Source organism: Diadema setosum, chromosome 19 (assembly GCF_964275005.1).
Source record: "Diadema setosum chromosome 19, eeDiaSeto1, whole genome shotgun sequence".
Taxonomy (NCBI): Eukaryota; Metazoa; Echinodermata; class Echinoidea; order Diadematoida; family Diadematidae; genus Diadema; species Diadema setosum.
Window position 1 is genome coordinate 16883795 of NC_092703.1, and position 19721 is coordinate 16903515.

The 19721-nt window shown below is 38.5% G+C and overlaps 1 protein-coding gene across 1 annotated transcript in view; it reads right to left on the minus strand.

Moving 5' to 3' along the window:
- The window catches only part of LOC140242309 (uncharacterized), an 81166-nt gene that overhangs the window by 11626 nt on the left and 49819 nt on the right, over positions 1 to 19721 (minus strand). Inside the window, exons 37-51 of the mRNA XM_072322051.1 lie at positions 19343 to 19495; positions 18734 to 18850; positions 17807 to 17926; positions 16788 to 16899; positions 16089 to 16205; positions 15232 to 15303; positions 14041 to 14112; positions 13243 to 13314; positions 10767 to 10838; positions 9721 to 9792; positions 9140 to 9211; positions 7191 to 7494; positions 3996 to 4562; positions 2858 to 3092; positions 93 to 334 (exon numbers count right to left, since the gene is read on the minus strand). Of these exons, the coding sequence (XP_072178152.1) occupies positions 93 to 334; positions 2858 to 3092; positions 3996 to 4562; positions 7191 to 7494; positions 9140 to 9211; positions 9721 to 9792; positions 10767 to 10838; positions 13243 to 13314; positions 14041 to 14112; positions 15232 to 15303; positions 16089 to 16205; positions 16788 to 16899; positions 17807 to 17926; positions 18734 to 18850; positions 19343 to 19495 (2399 nt within the window). The remainder of the gene's footprint in view (positions 1 to 92; positions 335 to 2857; positions 3093 to 3995; positions 4563 to 7190; positions 7495 to 9139; positions 9212 to 9720; positions 9793 to 10766; positions 10839 to 13242; positions 13315 to 14040; positions 14113 to 15231; positions 15304 to 16088; positions 16206 to 16787; positions 16900 to 17806; positions 17927 to 18733; positions 18851 to 19342; positions 19496 to 19721) is intronic.

Here is a 19721-nt window from a genome sequence, read left to right on the forward strand (position 1 = left end):
CTACTAATATTGCTGCATTCACTCAATCCACACACATATTTGGATGAACTTACCCTTTAAGAAGGAGGAAATGGCGTAATATCATACGTCACCTTATCAACGAGAATGTAATCTTCTGTGACGCGACCGTGCACGTAACCATTCCGATGAAGAAACTCAAGCGCTCTGCCGACGTCACGTTCAATCACCATCACGTCGACTTCGGACAGGTAGAGACTCGGCGTGGATAAGTAGTGCGCCAGCGTGAAGGTGCGACATCGGCTGCTTACCACTGGCATGACCCGATTCTCAGACAGGTCTAGATTGATAGAGCGCACGAAGGGACTGGCCAAATCTCCTGCTGAAAGGAGAAAGAAGATTTAGAATCGTGTTAACTTGGTATGCCTGAGATTAAAAAAAAAAATAGTATCATTCGTGTTCATGACGTCGTTAAACACTTTGGCCCGAATTCATGAAGGTGGTACAAATGAAACCATGGTTTAAACCATGGACAAAAACCATGGAGTGCCAAGTGTCGCGTGAAATATTTCGTTACGAAATCAGTAATTTCGTCGATGAAATGATTGTTTTGTAACGAAATGACATTTTGTAACTAAATGAACATTTCGTCCACGAAATGATAATTTCGTTAACGAAACGGTCATTTTGTTGACGAAATTACCAGTTTCCAAACGAAATATTCCGTGCGACACTTGGCGCTCCATGGTTTTTGTCCATGGTTTAAACCATGCTTTCATTTGTACCACCTTTGTGAAAATTTCAATAAGATCTAATACGACAAATCTAATGAGGATAACATTAATTCAAAACACTTTAGTTCAAACATCAGAGAAAGAGTATTATATCAGTGAATTTCACAGTTGAAAGGCTGAGGAGCAAAGAAGCTGCACTATCAGAAATGAAGAATTTGTTTGCGGTGAAACCATGGATGAAACGTTGAGTGTTTTCTTCTTTTTTTTTTGGGGGGGGGGATGGGGAATTTGGAAAGCATATTTTCTGTTACCAAGATCTATGTAAAACTGGTGTATTTTTCATAGACTTCGACAATGATAATAGCAATGGTAGTGGCAGTGACGCTATAATGAAAACAGTAGTAGTTGACAATATGTATTATAATTATAAGAATAAAGGCACACTGACAAGCAACATGTTTACAACACTATTAAACAAGAATAATATTTAAAAAGTTAAGGTTGTTTCTTGAAACGATAGGTGCTGCTAAACAGCGCCTAATAACAATGTGCACAGCATGACCTTTTTTTTTTTTCCTTGGCTCAAATTTCACATTGTACTTATCAAAAAAGCGAAAGTAACACAACGAAAGAGATATATCGTTTGGATGACTGCCCCAACTGTTAATGACTGGCGATAAAAATCATTCCTAGACATATTACGGGAATAATGGGGCCTACGTGACAGGGTTGATAAGAAACATAATTATAGCCATCGTATCTGGGTTTATGAGCTCTATCTGAAGAAAAGAGAAGGTATATCATTTCAAGATTGAAACATCATTTTATTTATGATTAATTTGCACCAGGCTGTGTGGGTAGTTTCCATGCTCACAGTAGAATTTACGATGAGTTTGGAAATCATTCAATTTTAAGCCACTGATCAAACACAAGAATGTAGGCAACGAAGCGATTGGATATACATGCTGCATATAACATGTCGAGTTTGTCTTTTTCTCTTCAGGTGCTTACGTGTAATATCCCTCCGTACCCCTGGTATCCCTAAATGAATTGAGTAAATCATATATATGTATACACACATATGAATATATATAAAACGAAGAATCAAGAAATAAACTAGTAATGCATTGTTTCGCCAATAAAGAATGAGTTTATTGTACTCAAATTTTCGGTGGCCTCCACCTTCTTCAGGAGTCTCGTCGAGACTCGCAATTAATCGCAATAATCGCAATTATTCTCAATCTACTCGAATATATATTTTATATAGGACATGGGATATAGGAAGCAGGAACTTTGAAATAGTTCGCCAGAAAAGTGTGTTAAAGGCGAACGAGCACTTCCGCATTTACAGTGTACAAATATTATAATGCGATATACCAGTGGTCACATGTAGAACAAGTATGCTGTACTTTCAGGGTAGGCCAAATATATTTTTGTACATCATGTTTTTCTGTCCCCTTCGCGATTGCGACCACGAATGATTTCTCTCTGGCAGTTTAATGACGAAGTTTAAAGCCAAAGGGTATTGTGCAATCGAGGTATGAAGGCTCATTGAAATTAATATGTTAAGTTTATTCACGCCATTCTTGATCACCAATCAATCAAGTTGGAGATATTTGGTTTCCTGATTACAATATTTAGCCTAGGACCTATGTCTGAAAAGTTATAATGTAAACATGCCCTCAACACATGCATTCTGATGCAATTCTTTCATCGAGCCCTACTCTTACCAGCCGAGCACTGTTAGCATAATTATATTGTAGGCCCTTCGTCTAGCATGACAAACGTACAATATTCTGCAGAGATATTTCGAACGTTCACTTTAGAAACAGAAGAATAGATGATTATCATCCATGTCGGTTGAGAATTAGCTTGCTAATCAACGAGATTTTCAATTTTATTTATTCCACGCCCAACATGGATAGCCTGTGTGCTTTTGCCAATATGTGACCTTTTTCTGGGAGATGGATTTGTATAGGTTATTGTTTCGCAGGTTGCAATCGAATATAGTACTACTTTTTTTTTGTTGCTTTGTTTTGTTTTGTTTTGTTTTCAAGCAGGCACGGTTTTCATTGGTACGCCCATACGTTCAAGACCAGTCACTTCTGGCCAATCAAAGGCCACATGCACGCACGCACACACGCACACAGAAAGTGACTAGCGACCCGAGGTTGTTCGAACGGCACCTTTGGGAGCACCGCTGTCCCGCCGCACAAAGCGCACCATCTCTAGATCGCCCACACTAAGCTCTCGTGTGCACTCGCTCTTCCATGTGCTGTGTGTGGGGGGTGTGCCCTTACTCTTCTCCCGAGAGCGCTCCAGGGTAGAGATGGTGTAGAGGTAGGGGTTGGCCGCTGAGTTCACGGGGAGGATGAACACCGCAACCCAAGCATACATTTCCTGGATAGAAAAATGAAAATGGACAAAGAGGGAGGGGGAGATGGAGAAACATTCGTTAAAAGAAATATATCACATATTCTGGGTACAGCAAGGGGCAGAGAGACATGATTATCAACTTCTCCCTCCAGTCTTTATCGCGATGGATGGATTCTTTTCATACTACTTTTTATACTATTCATATGAAGAGGCGAATTGTCATGGATTTTTTTTTTCACCGCGATATGACATGCTGATGCCTGTTAAGAGATTATTCTGTATTACAATAATATGAAATACGGAGACTCACGTCTGGGTCATATTTCTCTCAGTTCGCATTGCATGCTTGCATCAGAAGTATGTAAATTATCATATGTTAACCAAAAAGTGACGCATAAAAATAGAACAACAACAACCAACCAACCAACAAACAAACCTACAAACCTTAACTGAAATCCATGTGTTGGATACAATACTTTGTACTTCCGACTCGCTTCATCCAAGTCAATAGAAATATCATGATTTTCTTGTGTGTGATTTTATTGCATCAATTTCTCCTCTGTTGACATCTGTTTGACACACTGAGATCTTGTTTCATTTCATATGGCCAAATTGTTCCGTTTGAATCAATTCAGTTCATCACCGCACTTCAGTAGAATTTCATAGGCCTAATGCATTCAAAACCTGTGAGAATTCCAGTAACAAGGGCTACCAACGGAAACCAAAAAACTTGCAGAAGGCTTGTCCGACCTAGCAACAACTGGTATGAGCAAAGTGATTCCAGGTGAAATGGACACGAGAACTTCATACTTTGAAAAGCTTGCACGTGATAGGTTTAAAGTGATATTAGCGAGATCGTCAGGATTGAATACAAAGTCATAATTGATAATTATGAATACATTATGAAACTCGTGTATTTAGGTATACCTGAGGGATTTCCACGGCCTTGCTGAGTGACAATAAGGCCATAACGATAATGGGCATCCAGCAGCAGAAATCTGTCCCTACGATCACAGCCATCTTCGTGGCCATCTTAACCTCCTCCGACCGCTCTCTTTGCCTGGTGCACTGCTGCGACGCCCTGCGTATCGCGATGAACATGGCCGTGTAGCAGCAGAAGATGATGAAGAACGATACGAAGTTGAAACCGATGAAGACGGCGACCGAGTATCCCCAGCCGCGTGGACGGTCCGCCGTCAGCGGCAGCGCTAAACACACGCTGGAGCGACCGTAGAAGCGGTCGCCGAATGCAGACTTAAGAGTGAGAGGCAGCAGGCTGAGGATGAAGGCGAGCAGCCAGGCTATGAAGACGTTGACGCGCACGGATTTGGTGTGGAATCGAAAGCGGCTGAAGGGGAACACGACGCCGAGGAAGCGGTCGATGGAGATGAGTGTGACGAGGAAGACTGAGGCTTCAGCACTCAGTACTGAGAGGAAACCAGCCATCTGACACAGAGGACTCGACTGCCATTTCTCCTTGTGAATCATGTACTCCTGTTCAAAATGAAAAGAGGAAATGTCTTCTTCGTACATTGTAAGTATGTCTTGCGCGTTCTAATGTATACTAGCGCAAGATCTTTTAAAAATCTTAAGATAGCATTCATTAGGTTAATTTGACAGAATTTGTCACACACATTAAAGAGCAGTTTTCACGAAGAAAATGGACGCTTGCGTTGTGAAAAAAGAAATCGGCCGATTCATACGGATATATTTTCAATTTCCCTTGTAGAACTGTCACAAATTATGTCTGCCTTTTGTGTCATACACATTGTAATGAATTGTAGGTATGTGCCTTTCATTTACAATCTTCCTCAAAGTTTCTAATGAAACTAGGATCTTAGCAAAATGCTCAATCATGGAAATGAAAATACCTCTGCATGACAGTGATTGAAACCAACGTTGTTACGCTAATGAAGAATTCTTATGTCTAACATTATTTTCTGTTCTAAGTTTTGTTGCTGTAGATCACTCTACAACAAGCTATGTGAAAATCCGTTTTTCTCATCTCTGTTAAGTTGAACGTGTGAACGCAAGTTAATGATTTTGTATTGTTGTTGTTCATCACCATCATGATGATCATCATCATCAACATTATCATCATCATCATCAACAACAACAACATCATCAATGGCATAAAAAGTTCATTATCCCATTCTGTTGGACGGTTCATTTCCTTCACGACCATTCTCTCAAACTTCCTGGTGGTTTGATCTACGTATGTTGGCAAGAGTTCAGATGTTCTAGTGTCTCCCTCAGCAGTTTCCTTCCATGTTTGGCAAGATATTGAGTCATTGGCATTGTAATTGTGGTTGTTTCTACGTCTCTTTGCATATTCAGACAAAGTGCAATTGGACTAGTTTATATAAATGCTCTATACCGCACATTATGAGTACTATTTGCATGAGTGTACTCCTGTGTCCTTGGGTTTGAATAGACAAATAGACATATATTCTATCTGCGTTTCTCTCCATCCCTCCAAATAAAATTGCAAAGTTCTATCGAATTATATAGCCACTATATTTTTCTGTCAACCGCATTTTTTGTATCATACTGAATATCATGTATCTTCATATTGTATATAACTTACAATTCATATTGTTTATACCTTATATACTTGTCTAATTAAGATAGACATGTCTGCTTGTAGAATATCTTATTTATTTGCGACAGTATTGACTGTGTTATTCATTATCTTTAGTTCCTCACTGGTATCTGTTCACTTTGTGTCATGTATTACGTAGAATGGATATAAACTGTGATTTGAAGTTAATTGAGTATCTACCGGGACTTACTGGTTCTTTATGGAAACAATATATATAATAAGAGTCTCCCCTTCACGGACAAAGAATAAATCATGGTTCAATCCGTTATTCCCTGATAAATATATAAAGCGCGTGAAGAATCGACCACTACACTGCAACTTTTCACCCCCACTCTGATGGCTCACTAAGCGAATACCCAGCATGTCCATATCGTAATCTGCACGTGCAAGTAATACCATCGTGAAAATTGATCTTTCGAATGATTCTGATCACAGTAGGACTTTATTACTATGGAAACGGTGGACAGAAATCCCCTGGTATTACGTTGTCAAGCAGTTTCAGTTTCTTATTTCCTCGTTATACAAGTCGCCATTTCCTGATATTCACCGAGGAAACAGGAGTCTACTGCTCCCAAAAACATTCGGGTTACCTTGACAACACTGTAAAGACATCGTATGATATAATGACTATATGCACTTATGATTGTTGACATCAGTCGACGTACACATACATTCTCTCTATTCAGACACAAATTGCCTCTTTCTGCCTGGTCCCAAACAGTTTCTGCGCTGCGAAGATCATGCACTACTTGTTTTTGTTCCCTCCCCTTCTTTAATACCTTGTATTTCCTTTGTTTGCACTGTCTTTTGTTTTATTTTGGGTTTTTTTTTGTGGGAGGGGGTGTCTTCTCTTTCCCTCTTCTTGCTTCTGTCGGTTTTTCCCTGAATGCTGCACATACAAAACGTTTTTTGTTCTCACGTGTTTTTTGTTTGTTTGTTTTTTGCGATATGTTTGCTTGTTTATTGTTTGTTTTTGAGGAGGACTGTAATATACAAGCGAGTTTTTCGCAGTCTCATCCACTTCCAACAGCCTACTTAATTACCCATTAGCCGGGTTCACACGTACATCAATTAGCGGGATACAAATCTCGAGATTTGCATCGCGATCGTCATCCCGCTAATTTGTACGTGTGAACCCGGCTATTATCTACTAAGCTACAACAATCAAGTCCATAAGATTTTGATTAAAGTTTGTTACCTTAGTAGCTATTTACGTGCTGATGTAAATATTTGAAATACTTTGTATTCACACAATTACGCTGTGTTTATGACTGTGTATAATTTTTGTGCGAAATGGAAAATAAGTGAAGTGAAATAAATGGAATGAAATCACTGTTTGTCCGTATGTGGTAATGGCGATCACACAAAACTCTGAAAGAGGATCCGTCCTACTTCCGCATAATCACCATGGCAACCAAAAGAGAGGTAAAAAAAAAAAACAGCAACAATAGCAGCACACAAGGGATTTGTCACCCCGCCACGGCCAGGTTGCTACCAGTCATTCGTCAGTAGTTTCTTACCTCCCTGTAGTACATGTCCGCACTGCCTATGATGATCATGTAGAGTCCCATGAGGAGATCGCTCAGGGCCAGGTTGAGGATGAGAAAAGTCTGTACCCTCTTGGTGGGTTCCTTGTGCCTCGTTCGCCAGCGCCACACCATCACAAAGGCGTTCCCCACCAGAGCGCTGAGGCCCAGGAGCCAGATGGCGACCCGGAGGAACTTGTTCCGCATCAGGTCCTGGCAGTTGGAGAACTGATCAATTGGCGCCTCGCAGTGGGTCGAGTCGTGAACCAGGCAACAGAACACGAAGTCGTCAGTGTATCTGATTTGAATCAAGATTCAAGAGCCAGTTTCTGTATCATTCCTATATCGTGAAAATTTAGAGAATGTACTATAACACAACACAATGATTTCAATGAAACTAACATGCAATACAAAGATAGACTAATGGCGATGACACATCAGCATTAACACGTTTAAATGACGATAATGAATGTGTCTATAGATTATAAACATAACACTATTTAAAAATAAGGTGTACTTTTAAGTATAATATTCTCATATGCATATTTCTTTGTGTCTACACCTTAATAGTAGGACAGAGTGGAGGCCAAGGGTACATGACATGGCAGATTTACAAGGCCGCGATATTGGTTTGCGGTCGGAAAGGCGGTGGGGTTATATACAAGGGCATATGCAGGGCAAGTATTATCGAAAATCTCTTCGTACAAAATAATACTGCCTTTAGCATTTTCCTTTTCCCCGAAGAATTATAAGAATTATATAGAAGTTGCAATCGTTGACCAGCTCCATAAAAATAAAAGCGGATTCTAGAAGAATGCTTTGTCCATGTGGTGTTTTTTTTTTTTTCATATCAGTAAAACAGAAACTGCTCGAAGAGAACAGATCTTCGGTAATGAAGCTCATTCCTAACAGATTTCTTGAAACTCTCGGAGCATTCTTTTTTTTTCGCGAAACCTAAAAACTGAAGTATGTTAGACTGCTGCATCTTCACCACTGCTGGTGTGCGGATAAACTTCGGCTGACTTCTAGAAATTTCAATAAAGTTGCCGTGTGTTTTTCGACCAGGCACCCCGAGCATTCTTCGAGGAATTTCACAGTAAAATACTGAAACTGCCCTTGCAGTGATACAGAATCCTCTAAAAAAAAAAAAAAAAAAAAAAAAAAAAAAAAAACTGATTCAGATGGCAATTTGGATCATCAACTCAAATTCAGCTTATCCCCTCAAATTACGTCCTTATTCGTCATGTCTTTTTGTAAAGATTTTGCTGGAAATCAAACAAACAAGCACACTTCGTCGTCAAAACACTACCTCATTTGCAGAGGCAAACGGCTGGAAGCAAGCTGATATTGATAATGGCATGGTCTTATCCAGGGCAGTGTATAAATGGTGCCACTATACTCATCCTGAAGTCCTCGGCGTTATGATTACCCGAACATTGTCAGGTACTCATTTATAAACCTAGGTTGAGGGGGACATACTAGACATACACTTTGTCCATACATACAACCTTCTCGTTTAAATAAATAAATGAATAAATAAATCTGGCGTCTTATCCATTATACTACGGTGATGAATATGTTGGCCTATTGTTCTACAATGCTGCCAGCAGGCTTGCCTTGGCATATCTACAGTGTCATAAACTTGAAATAGTCGCGAGCTTTATAGATCTGCGACGCTAATTCTATAATGACGCGCCTCTTCGCGGGTTGGGCAACGGGAACAACTGTCTCGAGGATGAGCACAACAATATTTTTATTGGTCTAATACATGTAGTTGCGTCGTATAGGGTTAGCGTCGCCAGATGTAAAGCTCGCTAATCATTACTCTGAACTGACTGTGTACATGTAAGTATTCAAAGACATACATTTACCAGGCATACTCACACAAACACCAACAATTGAACACAATGACAGCATGGTCAAACACAGTACGATTGACTTACAGTGTGTTCAGCTCGACCAAGCCATTGAACACATCGCGATGAAATGATGTTACGTCACACCCACGTATATCTCTATGGATTGAGAGAAAATGTATCAAAATCATTTCAATTTCAGAAAGTCAGTTACGAGTAACAAAAGTCATACTCACAAGTAGATACCACATCAACTGTTGTTGTTGTTTTTTATACTCAAATATACATTTTTGGTATGGAGCCATTACAGACAAAGATCAAGAATGTTTAGATTGTTCTACAAAAATTATTGACATCCTACATGACGGAAACGATTGAACCAGGGCTTTCAAAAGAATCAAAAGAAAATTATTTAAAAAACAAACACCGTGTATTGATCTAGAAACCTGATATAAAACGGATGGAACAGAACCTTGCCCGTGGTGTACATTGACGAAGGATTCATATATGCATGTACTTCGATGCATGGTAAAAAAAATGAACAAACGGATCCAGATGTGCTGCCAAGCGGATAACAGACTACTGCCTGAATTAGGATACAAAGTCAAGTGTGCCTTCCAGTAATACTAAGGTAAGTGAATATGAGGCTTGATCAGTCAGATACTCACAGTGTTTCTGTCATGTTCAGTGAATGGAATACTCCTGTCTCGACCTTATAGAGCGGATTATTCCTCAGTGAGCTGTAAAAACAAAGATACAAAGAGCCACGGTTTAAGAACGGTGTGAAGAATATACATTTCATTCATTCATTCATTCATTCATTCATTCATTCATTCATTCATTCATTCATTCATTCATTCATTTTTCTTTCCGTTTCCAAACAATCTACATGCCTATCATTAGCGTAATGTAATGTTTCAAAATAATCCATAACTGTTTTTATCAACATTGTAATCATGGATAGAACGCTGTCACTGGAGAGAGCATATATATCATAATTATGGGATTATGTCGAAGAAAATATTAGTACAAAAGAATTTAAATAGTGATATATACTACTCGATTGTTAGTCTATAAAGTGATTTTACCAATAAGTTCAACTACAACCACTTGAATATTTCACTCTCATAATCCACTCCATTACATCAAAAAAATCTGAACTACTGTCTGTAGGAAAATCTGTACTCATAATAATTATAATCTGTGATAAGGTGGATTGACTCCATGAGACATTAATTGTGTTCGTCACGGTGTATGGTCGTGCACATAATCATGAATTTTCAACGGGGAGCCAGCGCTAAGCGTTGTATAATATTCTATGTTTTTTGCTCTGTCATGCATTTTTCCGAACTATGCACTCCAAATGCATTATTACCCTACATCTAATCATCTGCACTTGAGTTAATTGTGCACGTATCATACACATAATCTGGTATTGTACAGCCGTGATCGGGCACCATTCATACAATGTTAACACCGTGGAGGATTGGATTACACATGTCTACGGAAGTCAATCCGTCGACCATTCGAGGTCACGCACGTTACCAGACTTTACGGCCCAAATGCATAATTAGCCTACATGCCGTTCTACATGTATATACAAACCCTTACCTGGGTTAAGTGCGCATTAATAGGGCGTATATCTGGTATAGTACATTTAGACTATGTACCATTTGTTCAATGTAAACACTTGTGGGTACTAGTATTGCCTTACATGTGTTTGACGGAAGTCAGTCCACCGAACGTTCGAGGTTTAAGTGTGTTTAGGTCCAACGAAGATAAATTCCTGAAAGGCATACCAAATAGAAAGAAAAAAAATAGAAAGAGGAAACGATATGTTCCAGCGGCTGTCAAATGGCTGAAACTACACAACGTAAATAATCACATCGCACACTAAATGATATCACGGAAATATAGGCCTACTTCTTGTGACCATAAATTGCACGAAAAATGTGAGGTGTGATGAGTAGAGACAGTGGGGATAATATCGATGTAAGCTAGTGAAAGGGGAACAGGTAGGCCCTATATCCCTGTTTTGCGATAAACTCGAAATTGGTATAGGCAGGGGCGGATCCAGGGAGGACCGCAACCGGCGCACGCCCCCCCCCCCTTTATTTTTTGTTGAAACAAAAGAAATAAAAAGAAAAAATGGGGGGAGGGGTGCGTGCGCCCCCCCCCCCTTTAATTTTGTAAACACGCCCCCTCTTTACGGAATTCCTGGATCCGCCCCTGATAGGGTATTAAGAGTCCTGTTGGAATCTAATGGACTAATTGATAATAGTATCTATGTCTTCAGCTGATCCCTCGTTTGTATGTTTTTGCTGCTGTTAGAGACTGTAATACATGCAGGGAGGTGCTAGAGAAGGAGAGACAACTACTGCTCTCCTTTGAAGTCATGCGCGGCACCGCCGAGAAGTTATGCGTTCAACTACAGGTGTTACCCATGTGCTTTGACAAAAGAGAGCATCAATAATCGGGACTAGCGCTCTCACAGAAATACTTGCCCATATTGCAATTCGCTCACTCTTTCAACGTGATGGCAACAATGAATTTGTGTACCTTGAATTAGAGCAGCGAATCAAAATGCAGTGTAAAACTTACAATTTTAAGAGCAAATAGTTTAAAAGCACGCTGAAACACGCTTTAGCGGAGTACTTTATTTGAAAGATCAAAATATCCCAGATTAAAAGATAGAAAACTAACATGCGGAAATGTGCGCATAATAGAAAATTATTAGCTTTTTTAAGAGGGTCTAACTTTAATTTCATTTCGATTTGCGCATTACGAAGAAACTAGAAATACATGCTTATGATAATGAATTCTTTCCTAGACTATTCTAAATCAATTCGTGTATTTAATTTCAAATTTTACGGTGAAATAAAGCTTGTAATTCAACGAAAGGTGAAATGCGTTCTTCGTCTCCGAACTTTGTCTTGCAGCTAGAGCGGTGCCGAGCATGATTTCAAAGCGTAGTGGAATGCTAGACATCCCATTGTAACGCCTTGAACCCAAACATGTGTTTGCATGAATTACGAAGAGTTGCCACTCCGTCTGTAACACCTCCCTGATACATGTATGTTGTTTCTTTTTGTTTCTTCAGGATGTCTCCTTCGCATTCCTTTGAACAAGCTCGTGTGCGTGGGCGCGCGTTCGTGCGTGTGTGTGGGTGTACTGTTTCAGAAGCTCGGTACAAGGCGTAAATTATACAGATGGTGCGAACAAGGAGGTATCACCTTGGTGCGAATAAAAAGACGTCCAGGAACTTTAGGTACCGCTTTCCGCAAGTTGTTGACGGAAGGCTCACATTTATTAGGGATCACAAAGGGTTATATGCCCTCATAATGTTCTCGGAAAGATAACTGTCTCTGGTATCCTGTGTTGTGGTGATAAACTATATAATGAGCCACACTTATAAATCTCTGATTCATTGATTGCTCAATCATTCCTCAAAGTGTCAACTGGGGAAAATTTCAACACTTAAAATTCTTTCTGAAAGGATCAACTTTCGAGAGGATATTTCCATTTCGATGTCTTTTGCATTCAACGTTTAATAGAACAATTCAGAAAGGTTACATGGTTTTAGGTAAACTCTTCATTATGTTCTGGTTTTGAATAATGTAATATTGATATTTGTGACTGAAAGCCCAATGAATAATGATAATAATAATAACAGTAGTAGCAATAATAATAATAATAGAATAGAATAGAATAGAAATTGTATGTATTATTACTGTTATTATTATTATTATTATTATTATTATTATTATTATTATTATTATTGATAGAATAGAAATTGTATGTATTATTATTATTATTATTATTATCATTAATAACAATAATAATAATAATAATAATAAAAACAACAATTATAATAATAATAAACATAATAGCCTTTTCAGCTAAATTCCCTTCTCCAAATAGGGTCCTGTCAGTTACCCCTGTATACATCTAGGTCATGACGGACATGACGGACATGATGAATATGGAATCTTGTTGGATTGCTTGCCAGTTAATAACTGTATATTGGAGTCAAGTGCCTTGATCAATGTCAATAAGTTCTCAAATAAATCAGGAAGTGGGGGATTAGGGAATTCCCACGGGCTCATAACTCAATGTGCGCATGAATGGTTAATCAAAGACCAACATTTTTGGTGGAATGATTTAAAAGGGGACGGGGCCAGGAAACTTACAGTGTTGGCAGCGCCCTCAGTGAGGCAAATGCTCCAGGTGAGATAAGATGAAGAGGATTTCCGCTAAGGTCACTGAGCAGAAAGACGGAACGAAATAAAAAAAAAAAAAAAAATACCCAGCTAAAAGAACAAGGAAAAGCGTTTGTCAATTTTTTTTTTTTAGGGAAATACGACTTAAACCATACTACAACATATTTTTTTCCTTTCAAATATTATTCTTCGAAAGCAATTCTAAAGTCTTTTCAGAAGAGTCATTCTCTGTCAGTATATGGTACTTCCTAACATCTTCCAAATTAGTGGTTCCAGCAACGTTTACGTTTTGTAACTATACGTTCAAATATGATTGCCCAAATTGAGAAATTTCTTGCAATTACAGACCAATAGGAAACGTTAATGAAAATATATACTGTGCGTAGAATATATACAATAAGAAAATATTGACAAACAACACCATGACTTATGTGCACTTTAAGTCAAGTTTTGTTTTACTTTGTATTTTAGTTCTGTATTTTCTGCATTTTTTTTTTTTTATTTGCGGAGTACATGTATACGTATGAATTTTAACTGAGGAATTCAAAAAGAAAACCAACTTAACCTGCTTATTCACAGAATATGAATGACCGGGCACACGACATATAGTCATAAACATCTTAATTGCAACACAAGCTCATAACTCGGTTATGAGTCATCGAGCTGTTTTTAAATCCAAATCTATGGTTTCGAATACGTATGAGCATCTTTTGGAAGAGATGTTGTCTGCCCACATAATCATGTAAACTGATAGAGAGGAGTACTCACAGATGGACTAAACGCACAAGACCTTCAAATGTGCGATTCTGAAGGAACTTGATGTTGTTTTCTGCCATTATTCTGTGTAGAAGCAAAACATGATTACGATGTTTAGCTCGCTCATAACTTTTACAGTTGGAACACTTAGCAACGGGATGGATAAACAAACTCTTATAACGCGCTAACTTACTGTTTTGGAGAAGATGTGTTCAAACGCTCCTTGATTTTTTTTTTCTGGCGTCACCCTAATACTAAAAAGTTGTGGGGTATATTTTTCTCCTTTTCATAAAATTTGCGATTACTCGTGTGCAGAACAAGCATCATACAGCACGACAGAATCTTCGAGTTGGTATTGTCGGTTTAAAAACGTAGGATTATTTTCCCAATATTACAAGAGTGTGCATGTCACTTGCTCTTCTCCAAATACCACATTCACTGTAACATGATATAATTTACTAGACAAAACGAAAAAGACAGATCCAACTGATTTAATCATTCCCGATTGAATATTTGTAAAGAATATCTATGAAAAATATATACAAATTGAGGCAAGTGCTGATCTTTTCAATTTTTCCACAAATTTTCAAAAACTTTAATGAGCACAAAGTATGCACTTAGACCGAAAGTGTCTGAAGTGCATTGCTAGATAATGACTTTTTTAGTATGGTAAAAAGACTACTAAGTATTTGTTTTGATTTTTGAAGAGTTGACAAATTGCTGAACTTTGATATCAAAACATCTTTGTCTGCTTGCTCCATTCTTTACTCCGTGAATTCTAGGATTAAAGGTACTGTTTATCATTGGGAATAGTGATTTAAAAAAAAAAATGTTCAAGATATCACATTTTGATGCATATGCGTAGGTCAGTTGTATCGCAAAACAGCCTACCATGTAAAAATTTCTGAATAAAGCCTAAATGATAAGATGTCAATATTTTTCTCACAAAACCATATCTGTAGTTGTCTAGTCTAGAAACATTTTTATTGTAACTATTGTTCACATTTTGTATATCTAACAATACTTAACATTAATTATACTGATTCAAATTTTTACATTGGTTATTTCTATCCATAACTCACATTTCAGAACTATATTTGAAAAACTAAAGCTGGGTTTCACCTGCAAATGGTATATACTGCCTTTAAAATCTTTTTTTTTTAAAGAACGTCACACGAAGATTCTCGATTTTTTTTTACTCACAGTTTGTAGAGATTGATGAGGGTGGAAAATGTTCCAGGATGAACAATTTCGATTTCATTATTCGACACATCCCTGGAGAGAACAAAATATTAACAAACATGAAAGCAAAAGACAAGAAAATAAAATGGAAAGCATATACATGTACTACTCGTGTATGCCATTAGTGAAAGTTATTCAACCCACTCTGTCAACATTTCCTTGTGTTGTAATGTTGTAATTATCACATAGACGTAATACACTTCTAATGATAGTGAGCAGGGTGAAGTTATTATGCACAGTTTGATTTTGTGAAGGTGTAGTGCTCTAGTAACCTTTGAAACTGGCAGTGACACTATCTAAACAAGAAATCAATACATAATTCATCTCTCATAGCGTGTATATAGATATTAACCTGAGGGGATGTGAAAACATTAAATGTTCTTGACCTATATAAGTCCTATACAAAGCGGAATCGAAACTGGTGTGCATTACTGTGCCGGCGAAAAGAATAATTTCCACTTTCAGAGTCACATTAACAGTGACATGCACAACCATCTGATCTTCAAGTCTGTTTTACGTTTTTCGTACTACACTGCTGCCACGTAGCTACAATTTCGTTTTATTCCAAAGGAAAAGAAATACATTTTAGTACAACATTTTACTGCATTGTTCAATAGACATGTTCTTTAACATGTGACTTCTTACTGCAAGCACAAGGCAATTTTGCAGATGTACATCACACACCCTGCGAATGGTTTCAGCCAGAGAGTTGTATAGCTAAAATCAAGCTCAGAATCAATTGACACGAATACTTATCTCGATGAACATCGGAACTGCCAATACTAATGTTACCAATCCTTCTCTTCCTGTTTACTTACAGCTCAGCCAGGAGTCTGAAGTCATGAAGATCGATGTGAAGAGCGTCCTCTAGCGTCAGGTTGCCCTGAATCGATCGCTTCTCTCGGTAGGAACGGGACATCACACTGCTAAGATTTCTGTGATAACAAAACGAGAATAAGAGAGTCAATAACAATAATAATAATAATAATAATAATAATAATAATAATAATAATAATAAAAACAACAATTATAATAACAATAAACGTAATAGCCTTTTCAGCTAAATTCCCTTCTCCAAATAGGGTCCTGTCAGTTACCCCTGTATACATCTAGGTCATGACGGACATGACGGACATGATGAATATGGAATCTTGTCTTTAAAAAGGCCAAGCTGGATTGCTTGCCAGTTAATAACTGTATATAATCAAGTCGATGTCGGGCAATTTGTTAATGTGATGATGTGATGTTAATGTGATGAATGATCAAGGATGTTTTTAAAATCGCATCCGTTGTGAGTGGTATCAAATTACACAAGCTTTTAAATCACTTGCAATGGTCAAGAACATTTTAACATCCTGTTGTTGTTTGAAAGATGAGTTGTACCTGATGCATTTGATAATACACCAAAATAATTCAAATAGAGAAGGCTATAGCCACATCTATAAGCTTAAAAAAGAATTACTAACGGAACATCTTAAGTCAATGTCTTGTGTAGGATTTTTGAGTGCACAGCTTACAGTATTCTGGTGTTAGTGGAGATCAAACTAGCTGCGGTAGAGCTCCATACAGCGCTCGAGGAACACGTGTAGGCCAGTCCAGAACACAGACAGCCCGATGGACACGCCTCGCCTTGGGTGTCGACAGAGTAAATTGAATAAAAAGGGGGAAGAGCCATTAGTTGATCACCATTTACATTACAAGCACACATACACGCACACACGAAAACACACACGCCCCCCCCCCCCCCAACACACGTATATCCAACTCAATTGTCAGGATAGGTTGTACACAGCTTGTTTTATAGATCTGTTGGGCTTGGGCGATATTTTTATGTCGTCTATTTCCACGGGGGGGGGGGGGGGCTTCAGTACGTCTGACTTGCTAATTTATGCATTGACATAACAATGCATGTGACTCATTGCATAATTCAAATAACCATCTTTTCTTCTTATTAGTTACAATGTTCTAAGACACTGTAGCTTATGTTGACAATAAGTGGGGAACTTCCAAAATAAAAAGAAAAGATGGTTCATCTGGTTATACAATGAGTCAGGTGCATTGCTACGTCCGTGCATAAATCACCTTCAGGTAGACTGAAGCCCCCATGTATGACTGAAATCTAGTAGACTTAAGCATAAAAAGCAGCTCCAGATTGATCAGGGCCCTGTTTTATCAAAAGATATAATCGATTTTAAATTTCCTAAACACACAGGCTGCCATAGACTTATGATAGAAATCAACTTTATACTCAATTTTAACTCTTCGTGAAACAAGGCACAGGTCTATACATTAGCTACGTTCAGAAGAGGAGAGCCAACTTCGAGTATAAGTTCTATGGGGCGCCAAGTGTGGCACGGTCGATCGTTATGAAATGGCCATTTCGTCGACTAAGATCATTTCATAACGAAATTGACCATGTGACGTTCGGCGCCCCAGGTATCCTCTAGGTAAGGATCACCGTCTGAAACCAATGACAAAACAAATCGTTACGTGTGCACATACTTCATGAATATTCATCATGCATACTTGTACTAACCACAGAAGAATTCATCGTCGCCTTGAGGACACTGTTTGATGCCATCGCAGACCTCTGAGGGCGTCAGGCAAAACATCTCGCCACGGCAACGGTAGGTCCCGGATGGACATGTATAGTTGTCTGGGGAATATGGTGGGCCAAACAAGATGTTTCTATTTTTGTCTGAGAAAGAGTGACAGAGTAGTATGTACAATGATCATATACTGCACATTTTGAATGGGCATGGTTGTAGTTTTGCGCGGTCTTATTCTTTAGAACCATGCAACATTTCTTCCGTTCGATAGGTGTATGGCTGTACAGTTGTACGCAATCTGTAAGTAGCTCGTTAGCTATAATAGTAATAACAAATGCAACCATGCACATATGCATCCATTTGGAAAGGATGCACTGTTGTAGCCAATCAGAATGCACGAAACTATTTAACTATACAATTTGGTGATATACAATCGTGGCATACATGCATCGTCTATACTTGTACCATAGTGAACGGAGCTAATGCATCTCTTCCTCAATACGACACGCATACAATGGTTGTAACCAAGGAAATCAACTACTGAATTCACTATCACTGTTGTCTTCTCTCATAGTAAATCCCTGTCCTCTAATGTTATTTTCTGTATCCACATGACTTGCTTCATTACATGTACTCTATGAATCTTCTTCTGTGCTTTGTTATTTCGCCACTAACATTGGCGGGCTTACGTCATTAAAGGAAACAACACATTTTGATGGCAGACGTGTTAGTTGTGTATCCACTTGTGACGTGTGAAAGCAACCTTGACGTCATTGTCAGGGATGTTACTTCAATACGCGCGAATGAAGATGGAAAATCATTTACAAGCATCTATGTGCTACACACGAGAAGGTTTGTAAAATCAAATGTCAGGGCCTGTGCTCGAATGTAGTGGAGTGATTGTGACGTCATACCACATCCCAACTCGTCTTCTCCCGTTGGACAATCCCTCGTTCCGTCACATCGTCGCTTCAGTGGAATGCAGTACGTATTTGGGCACTTGAACGTGGACGAACCACACTCGAACAGTTCTGAGGAGAATTTCGAAAATTGCTTTCAAGCTACAACTACAATGTTGTATACATTTCTGCAAAAATGGAAAAAAAAATAGTCATCATAATTTCAACACAAATTCACAAAATACCGTCAGAATGTGAATGATTTTCTTTATATCACATTACCTGCATATATTTTGATGGAAATATGAATGGAAATTGGGACACTGCAACATCTTGAGGCATTTACTCACTTCAGTCAACAACAACAAAAAAAAAGCTCGACATTATATTCATCGAACTTGGAATCTCAAGCGATATTTCGGAAGCATGCACACACACACACACACACACACACGCTCACACATACACACAAAATGTAGAAAACGTTTCTCTGTATTCGCTTTACATATGTTTTTTTTTTAACCTAAGATTGTATTCTTGTCAATAACACGATGGTGTGTGTGTGCGCGCGCATACGTTTATCTTATGATAGAATGAAACAGAAAAAGAGTATTGAGGTCTTACCACAATGCCGTAAGTGTGTGACGTCACGACAGCCTATTTGAAGCCCATACTCGTCAAAGTCGTAAAGACAGGTGGTCGAGCGATCTGCGCATGCACCGTTTCGGCACTGAATCTGGAACTCCGCCGCGCACTCGAAGCTGGAGAGGTTGAAACCTGTCTTGGTGTAATCATTTTGTATATTATTCTAACAAGACAGTTATTTACAGATTTCTTAGAGGGTGATGAGGAAGACTTTAAACGGCCTATTGAAATATTACGCTGCTTATCTAAAGCGTTCTAGTCTACATTCTGTACAATCATACAGGATTGTTTATAAGCTTTTGAGAGACCGTTATGACTTTTTCAGAACCGGTATTGACATTCAAGACTTTACTATGCC